Source organism: Helicoverpa zea, chromosome 14 (genome assembly GCF_022581195.2).
Source record: "Helicoverpa zea isolate HzStark_Cry1AcR chromosome 14, ilHelZeax1.1, whole genome shotgun sequence".
Lineage (NCBI taxonomy): Eukaryota > Metazoa > Arthropoda > Insecta > Lepidoptera > Noctuidae > Helicoverpa > Helicoverpa zea.
This window is the reverse complement of record NC_061465.1, coordinates 3,966,481-3,989,152: the sequence shown is the minus strand read 5'-3', so window position 1 is coordinate 3,989,152 and position 22,672 is coordinate 3,966,481. Positions and strand designations below refer to the sequence as shown.

At 36.4% G+C, this 22,672-nt stretch overlaps 3 protein-coding genes across 3 annotated transcripts; 2 read left to right on the top strand and 1 right to left on the bottom strand.

The window, feature by feature from the left end:
• The first annotated feature begins 250 nt into the window (after positions 1-250).
• On the top strand, positions 251-7,325 carry LOC124636602. Its single transcript, XM_047172763.1, has 6 exons — positions 251-644; positions 2,806-2,976; positions 6,123-6,297; positions 6,514-6,579; positions 6,691-6,937; positions 7,195-7,325. Exons 1-6 carry the CDS (start codon positions 462-464, stop codon positions 7,244-7,246), a joined length of 894 nt encoding a protein of 297 aa, XP_047028719.1. The 5' UTR covers positions 251-461; the 3' UTR covers positions 7,247-7,325.
• LOC124636600 (zinc finger protein 211-like) lies at positions 7,276-9,829 on the bottom strand. The gene is made up of 4 exons (XM_047172760.1): positions 9,516-9,829; positions 9,032-9,435; positions 8,437-8,897; positions 7,276-8,356 (listed from the first exon to the last, which is right to left on the bottom strand). Exons 1-4 carry the CDS (start codon positions 9,645-9,647, stop codon positions 8,121-8,123), a joined length of 1,233 nt encoding a protein of 410 aa, XP_047028716.1. The 5' UTR covers positions 9,648-9,829; the 3' UTR covers positions 7,276-8,120.
• A 215-nt stretch (positions 9,830-10,044) lies between these two features.
• On the top strand, positions 10,045-15,544 carry LOC124636603 (V-type proton ATPase subunit D). Its single transcript, XM_047172764.1, has 6 exons — positions 10,045-10,204; positions 10,307-10,424; positions 10,696-10,843; positions 11,670-11,885; positions 12,304-12,434; positions 14,909-15,544. The coding sequence occupies exons 1-6, from the start codon at positions 10,164-10,166 to the stop codon at positions 14,993-14,995; spliced, it is 741 nt and encodes a 246-aa protein (XP_047028720.1). The 5' UTR covers positions 10,045-10,163; the 3' UTR covers positions 14,996-15,544.
• The last annotated feature ends 7,128 nt before the right edge of the window (positions 15,545-22,672 follow it).

Below are 22,672 nucleotides of genomic sequence, written 5' to 3'. Positions count from 1 at the left end.
TTTTCGTCCGACTTCTAAGAAAAGAGTATATAATACAGACGATTACCGTGCCAGTATCAAGTGTAGGAATTTGCTTTAGTAGAGTGAATGGCCAACACTATTATTTAGTCAAGGTTGACAGAAAATTGTGTGACTGTCAAATCTTTTCTATTGTTCTGTCAGTCGCGTTCCATTTACCGATGTTACATCGCTTCTTTAGCATATTTAGAAGACTATCTTTGTTACTCCCATTGAAAAAACTATCTATCACTTTCTTATTTCAAAATAAAAATATTTGGTTAGCAGATTCCAAAATCTAAAACAAAATATTTATTTTTTAATGATGATAATAAATTAGTTGCTGGAAAATACCTCTAGGCTTTAGGGGTAGTCTCTATGTAGCACTAGAGTATAAATTTACGAGTGAAAGCTGGTCCTTAGCAGTTTTATTTTTATTTCGAAGTATTTAATAGTTAGTAAACATGAGTCGTGTGAGTCAAGCTCAGATGAAGAAGCTGCTGGACCTGCTGAGTGAGGATGGGGTCCTGGTGGACGGCAGGGTCATGTACACAAACACCAACAAGCAGAACTTCTGGAAGCGAATCGCGATGCAGCTGAACGCCGTCGAGGGTGGAGTTTATAAGAACACTTGGAAGTGGTGTAAAGTACGTTTATTATTTTTATGACTTGAACCTACGTAGGTTGACTTTCGCTATTAAGAACCCAGATTTTCCATAGTTACATATTGCAAGGCTCAACTCAAATTCATCCTCTGAGCCTTTTTGACAACTATGTCGGGATTATAATAATAATCAGGTGCCATAGTTCCCGTAGTTTCCCCATTCCTAGTCCATTAGCATCCCATCACAATAGCCCAAGTAGTTTTCATCCACAGTTAGCAATAGTTTAGCACAGAACCGGGGATTACCCTTGGGTACATTTCTATAGTGTATACAGGGATAATCGCCGGTTCTGTGTCACCATTTCATTAAAGTTGTCTCAAAAGGGCTTCAGCGTGTTGGCTTCGGCCCCACGTTCGCCTCCCAAAAATCCGGGACTCTATAGTCCCAAGGTCTGGAAGACACATACATTTATAATAATAAAGTCTTTATTTCAGATCAATATCCATACATAGTTACAAAATAATTAAGATTCATACCCGCACAAAAAAGATTACAGAACTTGAGCACGTATAAATGCCTTCAGGATGTTTGAGTCCTGCTTTTCCGCAATAACCTGTAGGATGCTGTTGGTGCTGGTCCTGACTCTGCTCAGTAATGATGCAAGCCGCTTGCGTATTATAGCATGGAAGCCGTCTACCTTGGCTTCCGCAAACATACCGGAGGCACTGCAGAAACGGGGCAACCCCAACAACATCCTAAATCCGTTGTTATATTGGACATGTAGGGCATTGAGCGTTCTCTGTGTATATCTGAACCACAGGCTGCGCATGTAGAAAGTCTGGCAGTAGGCTTTAAAAAGTGTGACTTTAACTTGTTCACTACAACGCACAAACCTGCGGGCCAGCATGTTACTTCGAACCACCAATGCCCTACATTCCCTTTCCATGTCAACTTTTTCCTCAAGGTCCTCAGTAACGTAATATCCAAGATATTTGAACTTGTCAACCCGCTTTAGTTCAATGCCATTTAGCTTTATTGTGGGCACATTTAGTGTACATTTACCGGGGGCCTTGAAGACCATGTACTCACTCTTCTTAGCATTGTACATCAAACCATGTTGAATGCTATATGCTTCACATATTGGGAGCAACTGCCTCATTGCACTTACAGTTGGGGTCAGCAGCACCATGTCGTCCGCGTAACTAAAGTTGTTCATACAAATGTTGTCAATCCAGCATCCCACTCGAGTGCTGCTGAGCCCAACTGTAAGCTCATTAACGTACAGGTTGAAGAGCTTAGGAGAACTTAAACCACCTTGCCTCACCCCACACTCGAACCTGTATGTGTCTGAGAAGGTGTTTGCCCACCTTACATAATTATTCTGGTTTTGGTACCAGAACTGAAAAATTCTTTGCACCTGTGTAGGCACGCCAGTTTTCTTGAGTTTCTCCCACAACACGTCATACGACACAAGGTCGAATGCCTTGGAGAGGTCAAGAAAGCATGCATACACAGTGTGCTTCAGACTCAGAATTGCGCTTTCAGTGGAAAGTCCCGCGCGAAAACCAAACTGAGCGTCATGAATATTGAGATGTTTATCAAGTTCTGAGTCGAGCACACTGTCCAACACCTTGGCTAAAATTGTAGCCAATGAAATCGGTCGGTAATTGTTCTTATCAGACAAATCTCCAGTTTTATTCTTTACAATTGGTACCACGATGGTTTTCATAAGATCCATAGGCAAGTACGAGTGATTCAGACACAAAGTATAAAACATTGCGAGCACACGTGGTAAATGAACACCAGCATGTTTTAAATGCTCGATACTGAGTCCATCGTGACCCGGTGACTTGCCCCTAGACATGCTACTCACAATTTGTCGAACTTGTTTAGCAGAAACCCTATACAAATCACCAGTCACGGTGGACCCAGGATCTGCAGATGAGGGACCCAGTGTAGACTTAGTGGTAAAATGTTTTCTAAACAGTTCCACTATATCTCTGCTATCACTCGCACCTCCCACGCTCACTGGAAGGCCAGTCTTATGGTTGGCTTCCAGTCTAACCGAGCGGATGTAGCTGAGTACCAGTGCTTTACAAGGAGTGACTGCCCTGAACCCAGTTACCCGGGCTCAATTCAAATATTGCATAAATAGTATAGTATATACTGAAATAAAATTAAAATGTGAGCATACCAATTTCAGATGTGGGCCGATTGGAAGAACAAGACAAAGAAGAAAGCCAATATATTGCTCTGCAGAAAGACTTATGGCATGGAACAACCCACACCTACATTGACTGATTTAGAACTTAGACTCCTAAAGATGATCAACTACCCCATTGCTGATAAGGAAGATGCCATGACTTTGGAAATGGTAATAAAGAATAATAGCCCGGTCAAAATAGACATAAAAGTAGTGGTCAAATAACAAAAATTCCCACAAAGCTGATTTTTGGTGGAGAGCTAGATTTGATCATTATAAATAAAATACTAAAAGTCCCCATCGATCCCATGTGTGCGTCAAAAGTTATTTGAGGTCAAATGTCAAAAATTTGGTTTTTTGATTTTTTTTCGAAAACGGTAAGTTTTATCAAAAAAAGACATCAGACCAAAGTTGTAGATCTTTAAATTTTCTACAAAAATGGCATTAACAGTTTTCTCCTAAATCTTACCATTCCCGAGATATCGCGATTCAAAGAGTCACACTACACATGATACGCACATATAAGCCACGAATATACGACGGCTGCCTTTAAGTTGTGTCGTTTGAAGTAAGTATAGACAATCTAATAGGTTAATATCATTTATTGTTTTTCAAAGAATTCTCCGCGATATTTAATGCACTTTTGCATGCATTAAACCCAGTTCTTGAAATATTTATTCCATTCTGAAGTGGGGGTAGTCAAATTGGCCGATTTGTATGAGTCAACAGCTTTTTCAGGTGTGCTGAAACGTTTACCACGAAAACTTTACTTAATTTTGGCCGGGAATGTAAAACAATCGTAATGCCCACGGATCCATGTCACGGTATGTTACATGTTGGTCTGCGACAATTAACTGCCGCATAGCCTCGATATTATCTTGGGTCATATCGGGTTTTGAATTACCTTCACGTGGCTTGTCGCTAAGGCTAGATTGCCCACTTTTAAATCCTAAATATCAGCGTACTGCAGTCCTAAGGCATGGTTCTGCATCACTAAACACAGAACAAAATTTTTGAAACCGCTGAAGTCGCGACAATCCGCTTTTAAAGTTGTAGAAAATTATCGCACGCTAATTTTCCTTCGACATTTCCATTTTTATCCAGAAGACTGGGGTTGGATATTGATACATAATATCTTTACCCTATTAAAACTTTACTCCCACCTGCTCCAGAAAAACTCCTGACATTATTTTTTGCAATTGCAAAAATGATTGTAGTATCAAATGGCTTGTGTTTAAACACCACCCAAAAAAGTACCTATTTTACTACCAAAAAAATTCTAAACGGTTACCAAAATGGATAAATGGTCACCAAATAACGTTTCCAAAAATATTATTAGGTAAAACCATTTTTTCGTATTATTGACTACTAAAAAAATATATGGACGCCTTTAAAATACACTTTAGACCAAATATTATATATTGTCACTACTTAGATGTTACCAATTATGTAATACCATGACTCCTAATTTGATCATTTTTGTTAGACTAAAAAAGCTAACGATCGCTAGAATATTTCCCAAATACCAATTAATATACTGGGGTTCCCAAACGTACGTCGCTTATTTATTGTTATATGAATTTGTGTGTAACTCAGTAGTAAAATGTAAGCACGAAACATGTAGCAAGCATGGCTTCTGTCACGGCTCCGGCACTGCGGGGCTCCGGCGGTCCCATGCGAGCTTATCGTCGCAGATGGTTTTCACGCTCACCACCGCAGCTTCGGCTTGCTGGCTGGCCGGCAGGCCGGCCAGCCTCAGCCGCGGCGGCGAGCCTTAAAAACTACCTGCGCCTCAGCTCGCAGGCCGCCTCGCCCCTCTGCGCCTACGCGGCTTTGAATTGCACTCTAGGGGTAGGGCAGACAAGACTACGTGGAGTCGGTTTTGTAGCGATTCGTTTTCGTCACTAACTTTGATTTTGGTAGTAATATTAATCTTTTAGTTGGATAGAATTTGGTGACCATTAATCCATTTTGGAAACCAAAAATAATATTTGTGCGAGATTTGCGATTTTTCTGATGTTATTTTATTTTTTTTGGATCATAATATTATATACTTTAGTGCCCTTTTAATAATGTCAATTTATTTTTTTTGGAGTTGTTTATTTTATTTGGTGCCTCAGCTTAGAGTCTTAAAAATATTTTTGGTGATCGCCTAAATTATACCCGTATCAAATCATCCTCCGAGTCCTTTTCCCAACTATGTTCGGGTCGGCTTCCAGTTTGACCGGATGTAGCTAAGTACCAGTCCTTTACAAGGAGCGACTGCCCTATCTGACCCCCTGAACCCAGTTACCCGGGCAACCCAATACCCCTTGGTTAGACTGGTGTCAGACTTACTGGCTTCTGACTACCCATAACGACTGCCAAGGATGTTCAATGACAGCCAGAACCTACAGTTTAACGTGCCATCAGAAACACAGTCATTGTTGCCAAGATATGCTTAGAAAGTACATACAAACTTAGAAAAGTTGCATTGGTACTTGTCTGACCTGGAATCGAACCCACTCATACTTGAGAGGTTGGTTCTTTACCCACTAGGCCACCACGAGTTTTTATATGAATCTGATAAATCTAAAACAATCACAATAATAGTTAATCCAATAGTTAATATCAATAATGACATCATGTTAGAACTTGACGGCAATTATTCCCTTAAACTATCCTAAAATTGTCATGACAGTTAGTGGCCTACAGGGGAAACCACGATAAAAAAAACGCGCCGAGTACACTTCCTCACAGGTGGCGTGGAAAACTGTGCATGTCATGTATGGAATATACTTTGAAGCGCGATATCTCAGGAATGGTAACATTTAGGTCAGGAGAAAACTGTTAATGCCATTTTGGTAGAAAAATTTATAATCTACAATTTTGGTCTGATGTATTTTTTTGATAAAACTTACCGTTTTCGAAAAAAACACAAAAAACCAAAAATGTTGACATTTGACCTCGAATAACTTTTGACGCACACATGGGATCGATGGGGACATTAAGTATTTTATTTATAATGATCAAATCTAGCTCTCCACCAAAAATCAGCTTTGTGGGAATTTTTGTTATTTCAAATGTCTATTTTGACCGGGCTATAAGAGCCATGTATTTATTAGCATGTTGTTGTATAAGTTGCTTTGTATTGTACAGCTGGGGAAAGCTATTTCAGACACCAATAAAAGTTGACTTTTAACTATGTAGTTTTCCCTAAATTTTTTAAGAGCTTGTTCTAAAGTTAAAGTTATAAACTTGACACCAAGTCGAACATAATTTAAAACTGAAAATAAAAAAGCCATCATCAATCTAAAATTTAATTCTTCAATTTATAGGTAGTAAGTAAAGAAGAGGTAGCAGAGCCCGTGGATGAATTTCAGGCTCAATTCTTAAACCATGAGTATGGGGATGAAGGAAAAACATCATCAGATGAGGATGAAGAAAAGGAGGAATTAGGCTGCTATGATCCAGTTGAAAGTAAATTCTGTGATGTAGATGATATTATGCAAGGTATATCATTATTTATAACTAGCTCTTTTTCCATGGTTTTAGTAGTTTCTTGTGTGAACTGCTGCTGAATAAAATATAGTCTACTCGGGAATAATAGAGCTCCCTAATTTTTTTTTTAATTATTGGTCTGCTGCCTATAACACATAACAAAAAAATTGCCACTTCATTATTTAAGTACAGCGTTTTGAAAACAAATATATTTTCTTTTTATTTCAGATGAAAAATTAGAAGAAGAAAACCAAGAGGAAGAGTCTTCAGATTCCCAAAAAGTTAATTTAATAGGTAATAAATATTACACACTTTGGATATATACCTAAAGCTCTCCTTCAATGTTAAAACAAGATCATTATGACAATTTTAATCTATGATCGGTTTTGAAAAATGCTTTGTTAGTTTCAGAAAAAGTATACAAAAAAAGAAAAGTCTCTTTAGAAGAATATAAAGTTAGAACAACATTAAAAATTGAAAAGGAAAGAGTGCAGCAGAAGAGTGAAGAATTAAGGCTGAGAGCAATAGAATTAAAATTAAAAGGAGAAGAATTAAGACTGAAAGAGATTGAGATGACCAAAATTAACTATATGACAACCATTGAAGAGGAGAAACTCAAGTGCTTTAGAGATATCTCATCATCCTTAAGAGAGTAAGATACTTACCGCAATATAACTAATCTATGATAGATAAATTATTTTGGAACTAAGATCCTTGCCGCGGCGTTTGTGAGTTAGCGTCAAGACTTGAAAAAAATTAGGGACTAATTAATTTAAGAGCAATGTTGGTCCTAGTAGTGTGAATAGTTCGGCATTTTAAGATCCCAAGTATCAATGGGAAACTTCATTCCTCTTTGTAAAAATCATACTTTTTAATTTGTCTTTATAAAAATTATTTTTATTTTTTCAGATTAACGGAAAGAACCAGACACAGCAACTCACGCTACCACAATGTTATTTAGTTATTGTCAGAAACAAAAAAAAAATGTTGTAAAAAATACTAAATATTGTAATATGAATTATATTTTCTAGTAATGAAAACAGTTTTTATTATTAAATATCCTATAAAATTTAACAGAAAACAACCCCATTGCACTTATAAATATAACTATGTAATAAAGCTATTTTAACATTAGATTTTATTAAGTTTTAACAAATATATATTTTTTTCAACATAAATGGTTTTATAACCGTAATATAATCCAACAAAAGATGATAGTGCCTCTTATTTAACGCGATCAAGTTGACCAAGTTTTTACGAGAGATTGGCGAAATAGTCGCACATCGGCTGGTCAGATAAACGCACTTACTCTCTTGCTTAGTCAGTGCAGGAAAAATATAAAAGACAAAAAGTGATTGCCTTGCCATCCATGGACAACTTTCAACAGTAAATCCATCTGACATTAAATTTAAAGTAATTGATATGTTTTTAGTCCTTCAAGTGTATCTTTTTCTTATTAAATAAAGATACTATATACTAATATAAGCTCTGACAATAATGGACTTGAAGAGACTTAAACAATTCTATGACTGAAACCCCAATCACATAATAACAAAATATCTAATATATTTGATACCTATAACAATACCTCTTTAACACACTATCAAGGGTTAGCACATAATTAAAACGCAGAAGCTATGTCTCAACTTCAATAGAAAAATCAACCTTTCATAAATTCAAAAATAAATTATTTCAACTTCTTTGTAAAACAATTTTCAAGTACCTACCCAAAATGGATATATAATTCGAAAACAAAAATAGAATTAAAATGGTTACATCATTATATGCCAGTGCCAACCCTACTCTGCTAAACTTAAAACAAAATTAATTTAGTTTTAAACTTTTAGTAATTTTATATAATTTGGTCTCAATTTGCTTAATGTGATGGCATCTAGTTCTGATATCCTATGGATACGCAGGTGGCTCTTCATGTTGCCTCTCTGGGCATATCCTCGGCCACATATGGGGCACTTAAAAGGTGTCTCCCCAGTATGTAACCTCATGTGTTCCTTTAAATAATCTTCATGATAGAAACTGGTATTACAGACTGTACACTCAGCCGGTCTTTGACCTGAAAACAAGGCCATAAATATTTTCATTTTTCTATAAAATTACAGCAGGGATATAAACAAAAATAAATTCAGTAGCTACCTGTATGTACAGATCTCTCATGAATAATTGTAGACTTAGCACATTTATATGTTTTATCACAGAATTTGCATGTATACACTTTCTTGGGACGTGCCAGCTTGTCATGCACATTTCTGAAGTGACTTGTTAATTCTCCTTTAAATGCAAAACCTATGCCACATGATGAGCAAATGAATTCTCTATGGGTCTCATGTTTCCTTTTTATGTGCCTATTTAAATAATAATTTGAGGCACAAATTCTTGGACATTTGGGGCATTTAACAGGAGTCTTAAAGTGTACTTTTTTCTTGTGACACAATAGTCGATCATTGTTTCTAAACACATCTCCACAAAGATCGCATAGTTTTTCTGTTGTAGAAGGCTTTACATGTGGTAATTTTATTTTAGTCTGTGGTCGGGGTTTTGGTTCTATGGCATCATTATTACCTAATTTCTTTAATGTTGTTTGACCTATCTTCATGCTGAAAATAAAAGCATATAGCAATGTTTGTAGATAAGAATACAAAAGCAGGCCTGAGTAGCTATGTCTGGACTGAAAAATTATTAGAATTTATGTCATAGCTTTAGACAGTAGAAGATAATTCGAATATATTACCACCATCTATCTCCATTCCATGAAAAGTTTCCTTCTAATATAGAAGATGCTATCTTGTTTGTTTTACTTCCAGTTTGAGATTTGGTTTTCCGAGTTCTCTTCTCTTTCTTAATAGGTTCCTTTTTTATTTTCTTACTTATTGCTAATGGTAATGTGTCTTCATAATCATCAAAAGCATCATCATAGAGGTTCTCTGATTCAGCCTTTATTCCTTTTATATCTATTTCTACTTCAGTCATAGAGTCATTTCTATGATCCTGAAATTCTTCTTTTTTTACAATTAGTAGACCACTTTCTAATATTTTACATGACTCCCTAAACCTATTAATAAATTGACATAAAGTTTCTAATGTAGTATTGCACGTTGTACATATATGACGTGGTAATCCTGCAATGTCTTCAATCTGAAATGTACATAAAACAGTCTATTATCAAGAGCAGATATATCACTTGTTTATTTCATATAGTTGAGTTAAATACAAACCTTTTCACATTGTAAACAAAGGGATAGTTTCGAATGTATATTATCTCCTAATGATGACTTCTCGAATATAGGCAGTGTGGCTCCATGCTGAAGACATATTCGACACAAACTTGTTGAACCTGCATCGTCCATTGTGGCATTAATTAGATTCAAATAAGAATCCTACAGAAAGTGCGACTTCCTATAAGTTTCCAATTATCGGAAACGGCAATATGTCCATTTTAAATACCCCTAAGCTTGTTTATTTACGAAAATTCTTATTTGTTGATGACTGACATTCCAATGCACTCGCAGTTTGACGTTTTAATGTTTTTATATATTTGACAGGCCGGGTTTCGCGTGAGGTCGTTTAATTTAGTTTATTTGTTTCTTTTAATATTAATTAAAGAATTTTGAAGATAGATGAAATAAGATACTCTTAATAAAAAATTCTGAATGTTTGTTTTTAATTTAGCATAAAATTCAGGATAACGTATTTTATTCATTTGTAAAATCGACTCGATCAAATTGCCATTTTCATTGAGCGCGATCACAAGACCACGCATAGACAATATTTTATCACTTGTCTTCTGTCATCAGGTGATTTAGGTTTGGAAGTGAAAAAGTCCTGAAATTGGGATAAAACGCCAAATATTTTCCTAAATCAATATGTCTGGAAAAGATAGATTAGCGATTTTCCCTTCTCGTGGGTAAGTTTTGTTAATAATAATGTTGTAAAGTCCATTTACATATGTGTAAACTTTTGCGTTTCATTTACGGCTGGCTCACGATGTAATTTGTCCTGGTTCCAGTGCTCAGATGTTGATAAAGGGCCGTCTGGCTGGTGCACAGAAAGGCCATGGTCTCCTGAAGAAGAAGGCTGACGCCCTCCAAGTGAGGTTCCGTATGATTCTGAGCAAAATTATTGAGGTAATTGATTTTTCTTATACTGTTAATTATTTGTTAAGTTTACTGCATTGCAAGATGATTAATGATGTTTATCATATTATTTTATAAAGCAATATCATTATTTGATATATTTTAATTTAATTTCACTTTATATGATATATCTTTTTTATGTGATGATGTTTTTACATAATCTATACACTATATACATTAGATTTGATAATTACACCCTATTGATAAACTTGTATTGGAGTGTATTTACTAATTAACAATATCATTTTGTTGTAACTTGCAGACAAAGACCCTTATGGGTGAAGTAATGAAAGAAGCTGCATTCTCATTGGCTGAAGCTAAGTTTACTACCGGAGACTTCAACCAGGTGGTTCTGCAGAACGTTACCAAGGCTCAAATTAAGATCCGCTCAAAGAAAGACAATGTTGCTGGTGAGTCACAGTTTGTACTTTAAATTTGGAATCCAAGGAATAAATGGAGCCAGGAGTTTCTTTGCAGAAATCTGCTTGTATGCTGTTAATTATAAAACAATAGAAAATCAATGGTGTCTTGTGTATGTAAGAAAATATATTGAGGGTTAATCCTGCAAGACCGACAAGACAACGTACAGGACACTTGGAGGCAGGATGTAGTCCTAATCTCTTGATCCTTGCTGTTTGTGCATATTCATGAGATAAGTTTTACAATCTGCATCCAAGCTTCCATTTATTTTCTCACCATTTTCTTGCAATTTTATTTGGAATCCAGCCAGTATTGTAGCAATTCCGTTCATTGACCTAAATAAAAAAGGTTGCATTGCACAGGTTTCAAGCCTTGGCTGTTGGAATGAATACTAGAAGCAATGTTTTTCCATCTTTGATCTGAAAAAGCTGACTTGGCTATAATGGTGAAATGTGATTAATTGTTTTTTTTAATATTAAAGTCAGTATTTTAAGTAAATAGTTTTACAAATACTTGAATGTAGGTGTAGTGTTATAACTGAGTTCTCAACAAGTAGAGTATTTTTTGTTAGAATTTTATTATTTTTTGTGCAGAAATTAACTTCATTTACTTATGTTGTACCCAATAAGAATAATGTAAAGCTGGTTTGTTAACAGTAGAATTATTAAGATTGTTGATTCTCCCACTGTTTTGGGGTGATAAAATTAACCTCAATCTTTTATTTAATTATTTTACACAAAAAACTTAGATCAGTAATCAATTGAGACATAATCTAAGTTCAAAATAGATCCTAACCCTCAAACGCTCTGATTCAAGGTGTAACCCTCCCAATTTTCGAGTCATACCAAGACGGTACTGATACATATGAGCTGGCCGGTCTGGCCCGAGGTGGTCAGCAACTCACCAAGCTGAAGAAGAACTTCCAGAGTGCTGTCAAACTGCTGGTTGAATTGGCTTCCCTGCAGACAGCCTTCGTGACCCTTGATGAGGTCATTAAGATCACCAACAGGCGTGTCAACGCTATTGAGCATGGTAAGTGATTTTTTTTTTAAACAAAATAGTACCAGCAGTACCTTACTACCTGTAATATACTTAAGTATAATAATACTACTGTTGGTACTGCTAGTAATCGTAACTTATATAGGGATTATAGAAATAGAAACATTCATGGAGTTATTACAAAATGGTCAGTTTTATGAAAACTCTTAATTTGATCTTAACTTTAGTGTTTAATCCTGACCCCAAAAGATGCCATAAAACATGTGAGTGAAACAAAGGTTGACTATTCAACAAGTGAATAATAGGAATATTGGAGTCTTGAAAATTTCATACATTGGTACCTAAACAAAACTTAGGCAAACTTCACCAATCAGCTATAGACCAGTGGTTTTTCTTTATATTGGCACTTTGCAGAGCTCATCAACATTACTTTCCAACTTTACAATTGCAGTAATTATCCCGCGATTGGAGCGCACACTCGCTTACATCATCTCTGAGTTGGATGAGCTGGAGCGTGAGGAGTTCTACCGGCTTAAGAAGATCCAGGACAAGAAGAAGATTATCAAGGATAAGGCGGAGGCGGTAAGTTATACTATACGCCACCGTTTTGAGGCCCATTTTTTTGTAGCGCTCCCGATAACAATTACATTAAGGTGAGTATAGACTACAACATTTTCTGGAACATTTCTGTGTAATGTAACCTTTCTAGCGAATGGTACAATACAGGTAAAAGCTCAGTCTCCAAAGCATTTTCATGTAATGTAACGTTCGTGCGAATGCTCGGCATTATGTTACAGGTAAATGCTCACAGCGAGTGTGCATTTACCAACATTTCGTTGTACCTTGCGCTCTTTCTTTTTGTGCGCATCACCCGCACTTGGCTCGACGAAATGTTACATCAATACGCTCGACGAAAAGTTACACCAATATTCGCTCGTTGGTTTGTAACAAACAGGCGAGCGTGCTCGATGTTTTGTTCGTAAAAGGACGATACACTAGAACAGTGGTTCTTAACCTTTTTGGCATGAGGGACCACTTTACCAAAAGTTTGTCTTGCCGGGGACCACCCCATTGGTTTACCTAAATTGAGGGTTCTTTGATAAAGAATATAAGCACACTTTATAATTAGCACTCATTTCTTTATTATTTAGCTAAAAACAAAAATTTACAGAGTTTAATGTAATGCGATTTTTGTGGTAAATAATTGTCTATATTAGTTTCCAAAAGCGCGAGCGAAGCGACCGCGAAATTTTTTTCGGACTCGAACAAAAATTACGTAAAACGCGGCCCAAACGTACTTAACTTTTTGTTTGTTGACAAATGCAAATACAAGGGCACATAGTTTCTGAATACGCGATCGAAGCGAGCGCGAAATTTCAATTATTTTTTAAGACTCAAAGCCAAAATTACTTAAAATGTAGGTAGCCCAAAAATATTTTTCTGTTAGACAAGTAAGATGGATATCTTATATACGTCCATTCGAAAACCCCTGTTGGCATAGATAATTCGTTAAAAATAAAGTTAGACAACGTATAGCAACGTCGCGAAGCAATGCTTCGCGGACCACTTGGAATGCCTCCAGGGATCACCAGTGGTCCGCGGACCACCGGTTAAGAACCACTGCACTAGAACATGTCCTAGAGCGGCTCGTTGATCTGTTACAAGTAAATGTTGTAGTCTATACTCACCTTTAGACAATTTGCGCGACCATGGAAGAGTTACCTATAAAATCATGCTTTAGATGTTTGCCATTGCTCCACTCACTCACTCACTCTGGAGGAAATAAAGAATTCCTTATTATTTACTGACAGTATCGTGTTGATTGGTTAATAAATCACATCATTCTCAGAAGTGTTTTAATAAAGCTTATCCCCATAAGCTTTATTAAATACTTCACAGAAAAAAAAAATCACGGTATTTATTTGATATGACGTTGTCTTGTTGATGTAATCTAACCAAATAAATAAATTATTTGTATTGAATAAATAAAAATTAGTTTAAAATATGATTTAGCTTATCTCTTGGCGCGTTCGGTCCGTCGATGGAAACATCTTGTGATGACGAGTACTTCCGTGTTTCGGATTACGATACACACCAAGGGTTGTCATTTGAACTTAGTTGGCAGTCGTTACGTTGGGTACACAGAACCCAGAGCGTCTGACAAGCAGTCCTACTAAGGGATATTGCCGGGTTACTGGGTTAAGGAGGTCAGATAGGCATCCGTTTAGTCTGGAAGTCGACTCTAACTCAGTTGGAAAAATGCTAGGCAGATGATGATGTGCTTAAATGAAGAGGCCCATAATCTACTGGCATATTTTGGAAAAGCCAACTATCTCTTGGTTGATTTGAATTTGACTTGATTGATTAGAATTCTGCTTACATAACTTGAAACGTAACCTGTTAATAAATACGGTTCTGTAAAGGTTAGCCTTTAGGGACAAAACCTCCCTCTATGATATAATCGTATGCCTAAAATATACATTATGTAACCTCCTAACGGATCATTTTGCTTAGCGACAGTGTTGAAGATTCATTGAACTTAATCTAGCTAAAGCAACTCCCAATTTAGAACTTATTTACTTAACTTATACAAACTTGAAGCTGAAATCATCAAAATAGTTACGGCCAGTTTCTTCATCAAAAGTAAAAGTAATGTCTAAAGTAAAAGTAACGATCAAATTCGTTTTTTCAAGGCTAAAGTGACAGCAAAACTAATAGAAAAATTGAATTTGACCGTTACTTTTACTTTAGACATTACTTTGACTTTTACTTTGGCTTTAACTTTTGATGAAGAAACTGGCTGTTAATAACTTTCTAGTAAACCTGGTTCATTCCTAAGAATTAACTCGTTTCTGCCAGCAGTTTCACCCTTGTCCCTTGGGAACTACTCCTCGCACCTAATAAAAAATTAAATAGCCTTTCTCGATAAACGGTCCAGTAGTTTCTGAAATTAGCTTGATTAAACAAACTCTTCAGCCGGACAGCGGTGTTTAAAAATGCTCTACATGGTATCTTAATTAAACAAATACTTTAAAACGCTATTTTGTTACTTACAGCACAAACAGGCGATGTTGGCTGCCGGTAAGGACCTGGCTGACTCTGCGAACTTGCTCGACGAAGGCGATGAAGACCTCTTGTTCTAAGGCCTAGGCCTCCAATGTAGACACTCATATATCTAGCCAGTTGTTAGTAGCGTGCAGTCAAGGCCTATCAAAAATCTAAGTCAAAAATCTTTGACCAATTCTGCCCCATCAGGAACTTTTGATGCTACCCATGCCACGCATCCCTCCTCAGTTTCCAAACTTGACTGCATGAATAAAATGATATTACAGTGTTCATTACCTACGTTGTAAATACAGTATTGTTGTATCACTGTTAAATATTAACTATGTGCTGTTAAATCTTTACGTCACCTACTATTGCGGTTTAAAACGGCTATTTATTATTAAGATTGGCTGTTTGCTTAGGCGTTTGTTGTATGTAAGCATTCCACCACATTTTGATTTTGTTTTTATTTTTCAAAGCTTTTTGAAACGCTGTATGTAGCATAAAATCAGTATAAGTACACCTATTAAGTATTTATGGTTTTTGAATTGTTGTTTGGTAACTAACTTAACGAAATATATTTTAAGTAAGCAATCAATCATGTAAATACAAGTTTGTGAAGCGAAATATATTATTATTATTATTGAGCCTGAGAGTTTTATTTCTATTTCATCTCTCGTGAAATCAACACAGGCATATTACTGGCGAGCCAATACCTGTGCCGGGTGCGCAAGAATGTTTTAGCGATACCCGTGTCTTTAATAAAAGGTACCTAATTGGAGGCAAATCTAGGTGGGGTTTATCCGGTAAGAGACCGGCACATCCCTGGACCGACCCTAGGTGAAGTATAGTCCATGAGGATTTTCCCTTTGTTAAAAAAAGGACAGATAATGACAATCGACGTAATTTATCCGAGAAGGTCCATTTGATCCTCTTTTTACAGCACACCAACTTAGAAATGTACAAATATGGAACATCTCAACCAGAGGTCAGACAACAGTCGTGTCTACCTATTTAAGTACCTATACATTGTGAAAGAAATGAATTCCTAGTCCGCTAAGGAAACCTAGGGAGATATTTCGTTGGTTATACTAATTGTGGCCATGAAATACAAAATTGCATTATCAAATGAATCTTGTCACAAGTGACACATGCGATGAAATGCAAAAGGAAAAACATATCAATTGACAATCAAGTTTAATGAACACTGACTTATAATAGTAAATACATATTTAATATAATACTCAGTTGTTACTTGACGAGAAGTACATAAAGATTTCAAACGACACACTTTTACAAAGATTTTTTTTAGCGCTTCTTGCTTGCTAGGAAATATTTATTACCGCGTTTTTCTAATAGGCCGAAGTCAACAGCGCATCTCATGATAGTTCCTATAGACTTGCCAGTCTTTTTAGGATCATCTATCACTTTGTAATGTTTCTTCAAGAAGTTGATCACTCTTCGCGACGTCAAGCCGTTCCGTGAAGGCAGGTGGTGGAAGGCCCAGAGTACGATGGCCGCTGGATTAGACTTCCGCAGGCCTGACTTGATCCTACTGTAGTTATGGCTGTCCCTCTGTGACGACTCCGAGTTCGATGAACAGTATGTGTAGGACGATACACTGCTGCACACCGATAAAGATTTTGCATACTTCATTGTTGGTAGGTACCTAATACGATTACGACGGTCATACAAAATAATTTCGAGGTTTTACTTATTTTTTTTACGTTTTAGTGAGAATTCTAATATCCGACAAATTGCAAAATTGACATAAACATTTAATCAAAATCACAGACAAATCCATCGATAAGGCATCGATCGAAGGAGGTTGGATGCACGATTTATGACTGGTCAAAGAAGAGCTAAAAAGCTTCTTTTACCAGAAATATCAAACTGTATTATCCATTTTTTTTATATTATCGCAGATAAGTCAGCTACGCCGTAACTAGATGGAACGTTGTAGCAGACGCTTCTGCAAAGTTTATTTAAATGAATGAATGTCTGATAAATGTTTTAATTTCACTGCCTGACAAATGGGGAAGCCCCGAGCTGCGACATGCGTAATGGTGATCGCAGTTGATCGGAGATATGCTGATACCCATAATATTTCAATTTGTTTTATTATTATTCTAACTCTAGATATACACAAAAAAATCTCGAAATAAATGAACAAAGAGCAACTTTCGCTTATTCGTAGTCCCAAAATTCGCGCGCCACGAATTCGAACCTATGAGCACGTGCGGCGAACGATTTCGTATGTTGGTAATAACATGCAAACGGCCTAGGGTAGATTACAGGTAAACAGGCCTAGGCATGTGCTGCTGAAATAATCCGTTTCAGATGATCGTGTAAAAGGAATGATAATTGAGTTGTAGGTACTGCATCCAACGGTCCTATTCATAATACCAAGGGCTTCTAAAATGAAAACCACGACTTTATAGGCATGTAAATACGTATAGCCTTCAACGCTTTCCAAGATGCTAAATCTAAACAGAAGCACACTTGCACCGCAATAAAAATGACCAGTAACCTGACAAAGCCCAGCAAGTAATTAACGATTAGTTAAGCATATAAATTATCTAATTCCCAACGGAGTGAGGTCCTCGCTTAGTCGTCCAACCGATCGGTGGAGAAGTCGTCCGATAGTCGGAGCGCCGCAGAGGGGCTACGAAAGGCACATATCCGGTAACCGGGGCTGAATTATTGCAACTTCATTTACTATGACGCTCTAGCGTATTTTGTGAGATGAATGTAGAACACGCTTTTGTGCTGTATGGGTATGTTTACATATAATGTGACGTCACTATGTAGTATTTTAATAGAGATATAAGTCATTAGAATTGGAGTAATTTAGCCGTGTTTTCCAGTTTATTACGCTGATTAAGTAGCGCCTAAGTATGGCAGTGCACAACGTACGGCGAAGTTGCAATATGTGGAGGACGCTTTGTGTAACTTCCTTTGTTTCGTAAGATCTTTGTCCACACGCATGCACGGTGTTCCTACTCATACATGCAATTAAAGGATGTTTTTCTCATAACATCCTACCTTAAGCATATATTTGTGGCACTATCTTACCAAATATTAAAGTAGGAGTTACGTTCTATCGATTTCAGAGATATAGGTAAGCATTTCCGTGCAAACAGGTAGATAGGTAGTCTATGAAATATCTATTTCCAGATAGCGAACGAGATTTACTTTTTGAATAGTAGGTAGGTAGGTGGAATCCATTTAAATTGGATCTCGTAAATATTTTGCGAAATTGCTGAACAGGTAAGTTGGGTACAATACTAGTAAGATGGCATTTACGCAATGTTATACGAATTGATCAAACGTCTTTTGTTTCTAGGCGTGACGAAGTGATTAAATTCGATGAATGTTTTTCCTTTCATAGTGAAACGGGAGGGGGAAGGGTGGCTATGGTATTGACAGGTATACGACGGGATTTTGGTTGCAGTCCAATCCCATGGAATTGTTTGACCATGTAAATATTTATATTTTATTAAATGTCCAGTCATGTAAGAAAAAATACTTGTGAAGTGCGCTGCATTAAAATGAAAATTGAAAACTTAGCATTTATGAATAAAAAGTATCAGCTTCAGTTATTAAGAATAACCTATTCTGTACAAAATAACTACATTTTAACTAAGTATCAGAGTATTTTGAACGACGATTTTTTAACATGCTGCTTTGATTGAATCCGAACAGGGATAACGGTTTGTTTTTCACTTTTTAAATGGGTTCGATACAGATATTGCAGTTTACTATTAATTTTTTTTCGTCTGTATTCTAGCTCGATTCGAGCCTCTGTATGTTTTTTAGTTATTTATTGGTACATCACAAAGTAAAATATTATAAAAGCTAATTAAGGCATGAAACAACAAAACAATGGTTATATGAAATTATCTATACAACGACATAATTTACCTTTGTGCAAAAGTGTGGATTTATGGCTATTTTAATGACTATTGTGTTCCCATATCACTGAAATTGTTTGCCTTAAATTAAGAAAGCGAACATGTCGTAATATCACTAAGACACTTCGTACACTCATTTATTAAGAGACACCAAGAACACACCGTTCAATGCAATATACCTACAGAATAATTTAATCATAGGCATGTTCTCTCAAAACGTAATTCCAGACTGCAATCATCCCAGATGCTCTAGATTCGTATGAAAACTTGTCATTCCATGGAAGGGTTCACACTAAAAGGGTCTCCATATAATACGAATGGCGTAAAACTAGTCGTAAACAGTAAACACTCTGCACCGCGAGTAATGGTAAGGTCATAGTGAAAATTTCTCGTGAACGAAGATGTTTCGTGGTAAAGGAATATTTCCAGTAGAGGGGTGTGGGCGAGGGGTAGCGGCGAGGCGGGGGGAGGGACGCGAGGGTGGATGTTTGGAGTGTTGTTCCCTGTAAACGTCAAGAGCGATCACCGTCGGAATGAAACTGAAGATAGATTTGAGGTAAAACCCGGGTAAAAACCAGATATAATCGGTAATGACCAGTTTTTGTCGCCTCAAACTGACTTGCTTACATAAATCTTCCTAAAATGATCAGTGTAAGTTATTAAGTACGTGTAAAGTTGCTGCGGCTAAGAATCAGACATCAACAATAGTTCGGGCTCATCAAATTATGATTTGTGATAATTTTTTAAGTTAAAAAAATATCCGTAAAGCTTCAGTTTTTCAGTTGAGTTAAGTACTTATAAATAGGATAGGGCTATGCTATCATTGTAACTCAATGCCTAATGCTTTTATGAGTGTGTAAACAGACAGAATTTTATGAATGGTAAGTAGGCACCTAAGTATTCTATTTGAAAAGAATGAAAGAAAGTTAATATGTATGTGGTTAAGCAACTCTATTTTTACAAAACGACCCGGCTGAATGAAACTGAAACCGAGTTGAACGAAAAAAAAATTACGTCATTTGTCAAACAATTTTATTATTATATTTACTAATAAATTGTTTTATTTAAAATTGATTAGGTCTGTAAGTTCTTACACGTTATGCAACATTTTCAGAATATGAATTTCTTGCGCTACTTGTACAGTTTTATTGCAATAAATGGCGTCCTAAAAAATAATATCGCTTACAATTTAGAAAGTTTTCAGCTTTAGTCCCATGACTCCTGAGTCTGATCAAATATTTATATGATACGGTTTTTGTAGTCGGTTAACTTATCGGTTTTGTGAAGATCTAAAAACAAATATTTAAATTCATTCAGATAATAATAATATTCTCAAGAATGGCGTTTTGCACAACTAATAATTCTTTAGTGACTCGATTCCATTTTCGTAAATAAAGAAGAAAGTAGGTACCTAGTTTTTAGGCACTTATAAATCTACGCATTGCTGGCAGCAAAGAAAAGTTATGATAATATTTTAACTGACTTTGAAGTTGTATGAATTTAGAAGTACCTACACATAATTATCTAATTAATCTACATAGGTACAAACACTAAATAAAAGTTTTCTAAAAGCGAGATACTCAATAAGAATCTCAGTTGTAGCTGCCATTTTGAAAAGATATGTCACAAAGCTTTATCATGCATTTAACCGGATTTTTATCCGTATGAAAAAGAATAGGTGTCTAGCTGAAAATAATTCTCCGATTATCCGGATGAAATAAATAAGTTAGCGTTCACATGACGAGGGTTGGCGAAAAACTCTGTTTTTGTCTGGCACGCCCTTTACTTACATGGGCGTTGTTTGTACGTGTGCGTGTATGGGCAATTTATACATGTCTATTCATATTGCTGTATCTACAATATCTGATAACCTAGCGTTGGCTATGTGCGGCCACAATTTCGAAGCTCCCATTTAATAACTGACACAGATACCCTAAATTAGGTAATGGATTCAATAAACCAAGTCAAATTGGGCGCAAACAAAGCTTGCGTTATCCGCATCGGATCGTCAAGCAAATTCAGTTTTTCTGTAGGGTAACGTCGTCCGGGTTCCTATTGTTCGAGGTGTTCAATAAATAGCGATAGGGTCGCCCCCTAGCCCCTATAGAATGGGCCCCAATACTATCCCTTAGAGGAGAACAGACGTATAACTACATCGTCTACATCAGTCAGGCCATTTTCTCAAGTTCGACGGTAATTTAACATTCTTCTAAATGTGCGACAAAAGACAACTTTACTTTCCTGTGTTTGGGGGCGATGTCTAGACAATAGGCCAACTAATCGAACATTAAAATATTATTGTGATTACTGATAGTAAGTAGATACAGTAATCAGCTCCCTGATGCTAATTAGTGTGCTAATGTATTTATTTCTTGGATTTTTGGATATTTTTTTTTTATCTTGATGTTTTGTGATGCAGTGCAAACATATTTCAAGTGACTACATTTTACTTATGTGTCAGTCTTTCTAAACCTCAATATCCGAGATTTAATGTAAATCCATAACTTACTCAGCTGTCGTCTGAAAAGTTTCTCTTATTTGCGACCGAAATTGACTTATTGTTTTAATAAATTAGTCATTTCTCGTAGCTGAGGTCTCAGCTAAGTTTGATGGTGAGCCGACATTGATTGTTGCTATTCAAATAATTGAAATAATGTACTGAAACATCATAATTTCATTATACGACTTCTGAAGGTTCTGCAGCTTTCTAGAATTCAAGAGCTTTAACCTTTTTCAGAGCCTGAGTAGGTACGCCTTACCTGCCTGACTATTCATCCTTCGTCCGTCTTTTGTCACCTGTTCGAAATGAAAACTTAAGATTTTTCTTTGATATAAAACTTAGATTATTGTTCAAGTTTTGCCAAAAAGAATTAAGTACGTATGACTGGTTTACCCAATACTTTGTTTATTTTAGTTTCAAATTACAACTATTTATATAAACGAATACCTAGGTACTCGCTTTTCACCACTCGTGCTCTTATAGGGTCCCACCTAAGTCGATTCCTCATCCCAATCAGTTTTTACTTAGAAAAACAGGCCCCAAAGCTAATAGTTAGATAAGCTAAAAGTTGTATGAAGCTGTTCAGTGAATAGCAGTTATTCAGTTACTCTATTAAGTATTTTAAGTTCTATGGAACTTATTCTTGGGCAGCTGCGTTCGCTCAATAGACCTTTCTGGCTTGGCGCGTCGTAACGTCCGCGGGAGCCATGCTTATTCAATATAGCTATAGCAGAGAATATCATTTAATGTGCTTAAGATAACGGTTATGATTGATTTTTGACATGTAATGAAAAGGTTTTCAGTTGTTGTTTTATATTTTCTGTGCAATATGTCTAGCGAGGCAGTGTTTTGTTAGAAGATCCACATATGTATAAAATCATTCTGTGCATCATACTTGATCACCGAACACGAAGCTTAGGTACACTTTTTTTATAAGTACGTAACAGATGCCAAAGCTAAAATGAGCTCACATAATAATGTAGGTAAATCTTAGCTATGAAAGAAGCGCTCACGGCCTTTCAGATAAACCTCAAAGATTCTCTCTACGTTAAATAGGAGCATTCAAAGCAAATTCACAAAGATTACAAGATAATTTAGCGTAAAGCTCCTCGGCTGTCATAAAAAAGCAACACGTTCTTGGTCCAATGACAATACATTTTGTACCGTGTTCGTCGACGATGCTCAACACACGCCGCTCGTTCAGAAAATGAAGCTGCGATCTGTTGGCCGATTTATCGGATGACTTGTTGCCCGATAAGTCGTCGGTCTCGCCGCACCACAACACGGCTTCGAGGAAATATCTTGTAAGGGTTTTAGGTTAACTAATTTGTTTGATTATGTGAGTTTCTGTTTCATTTTGT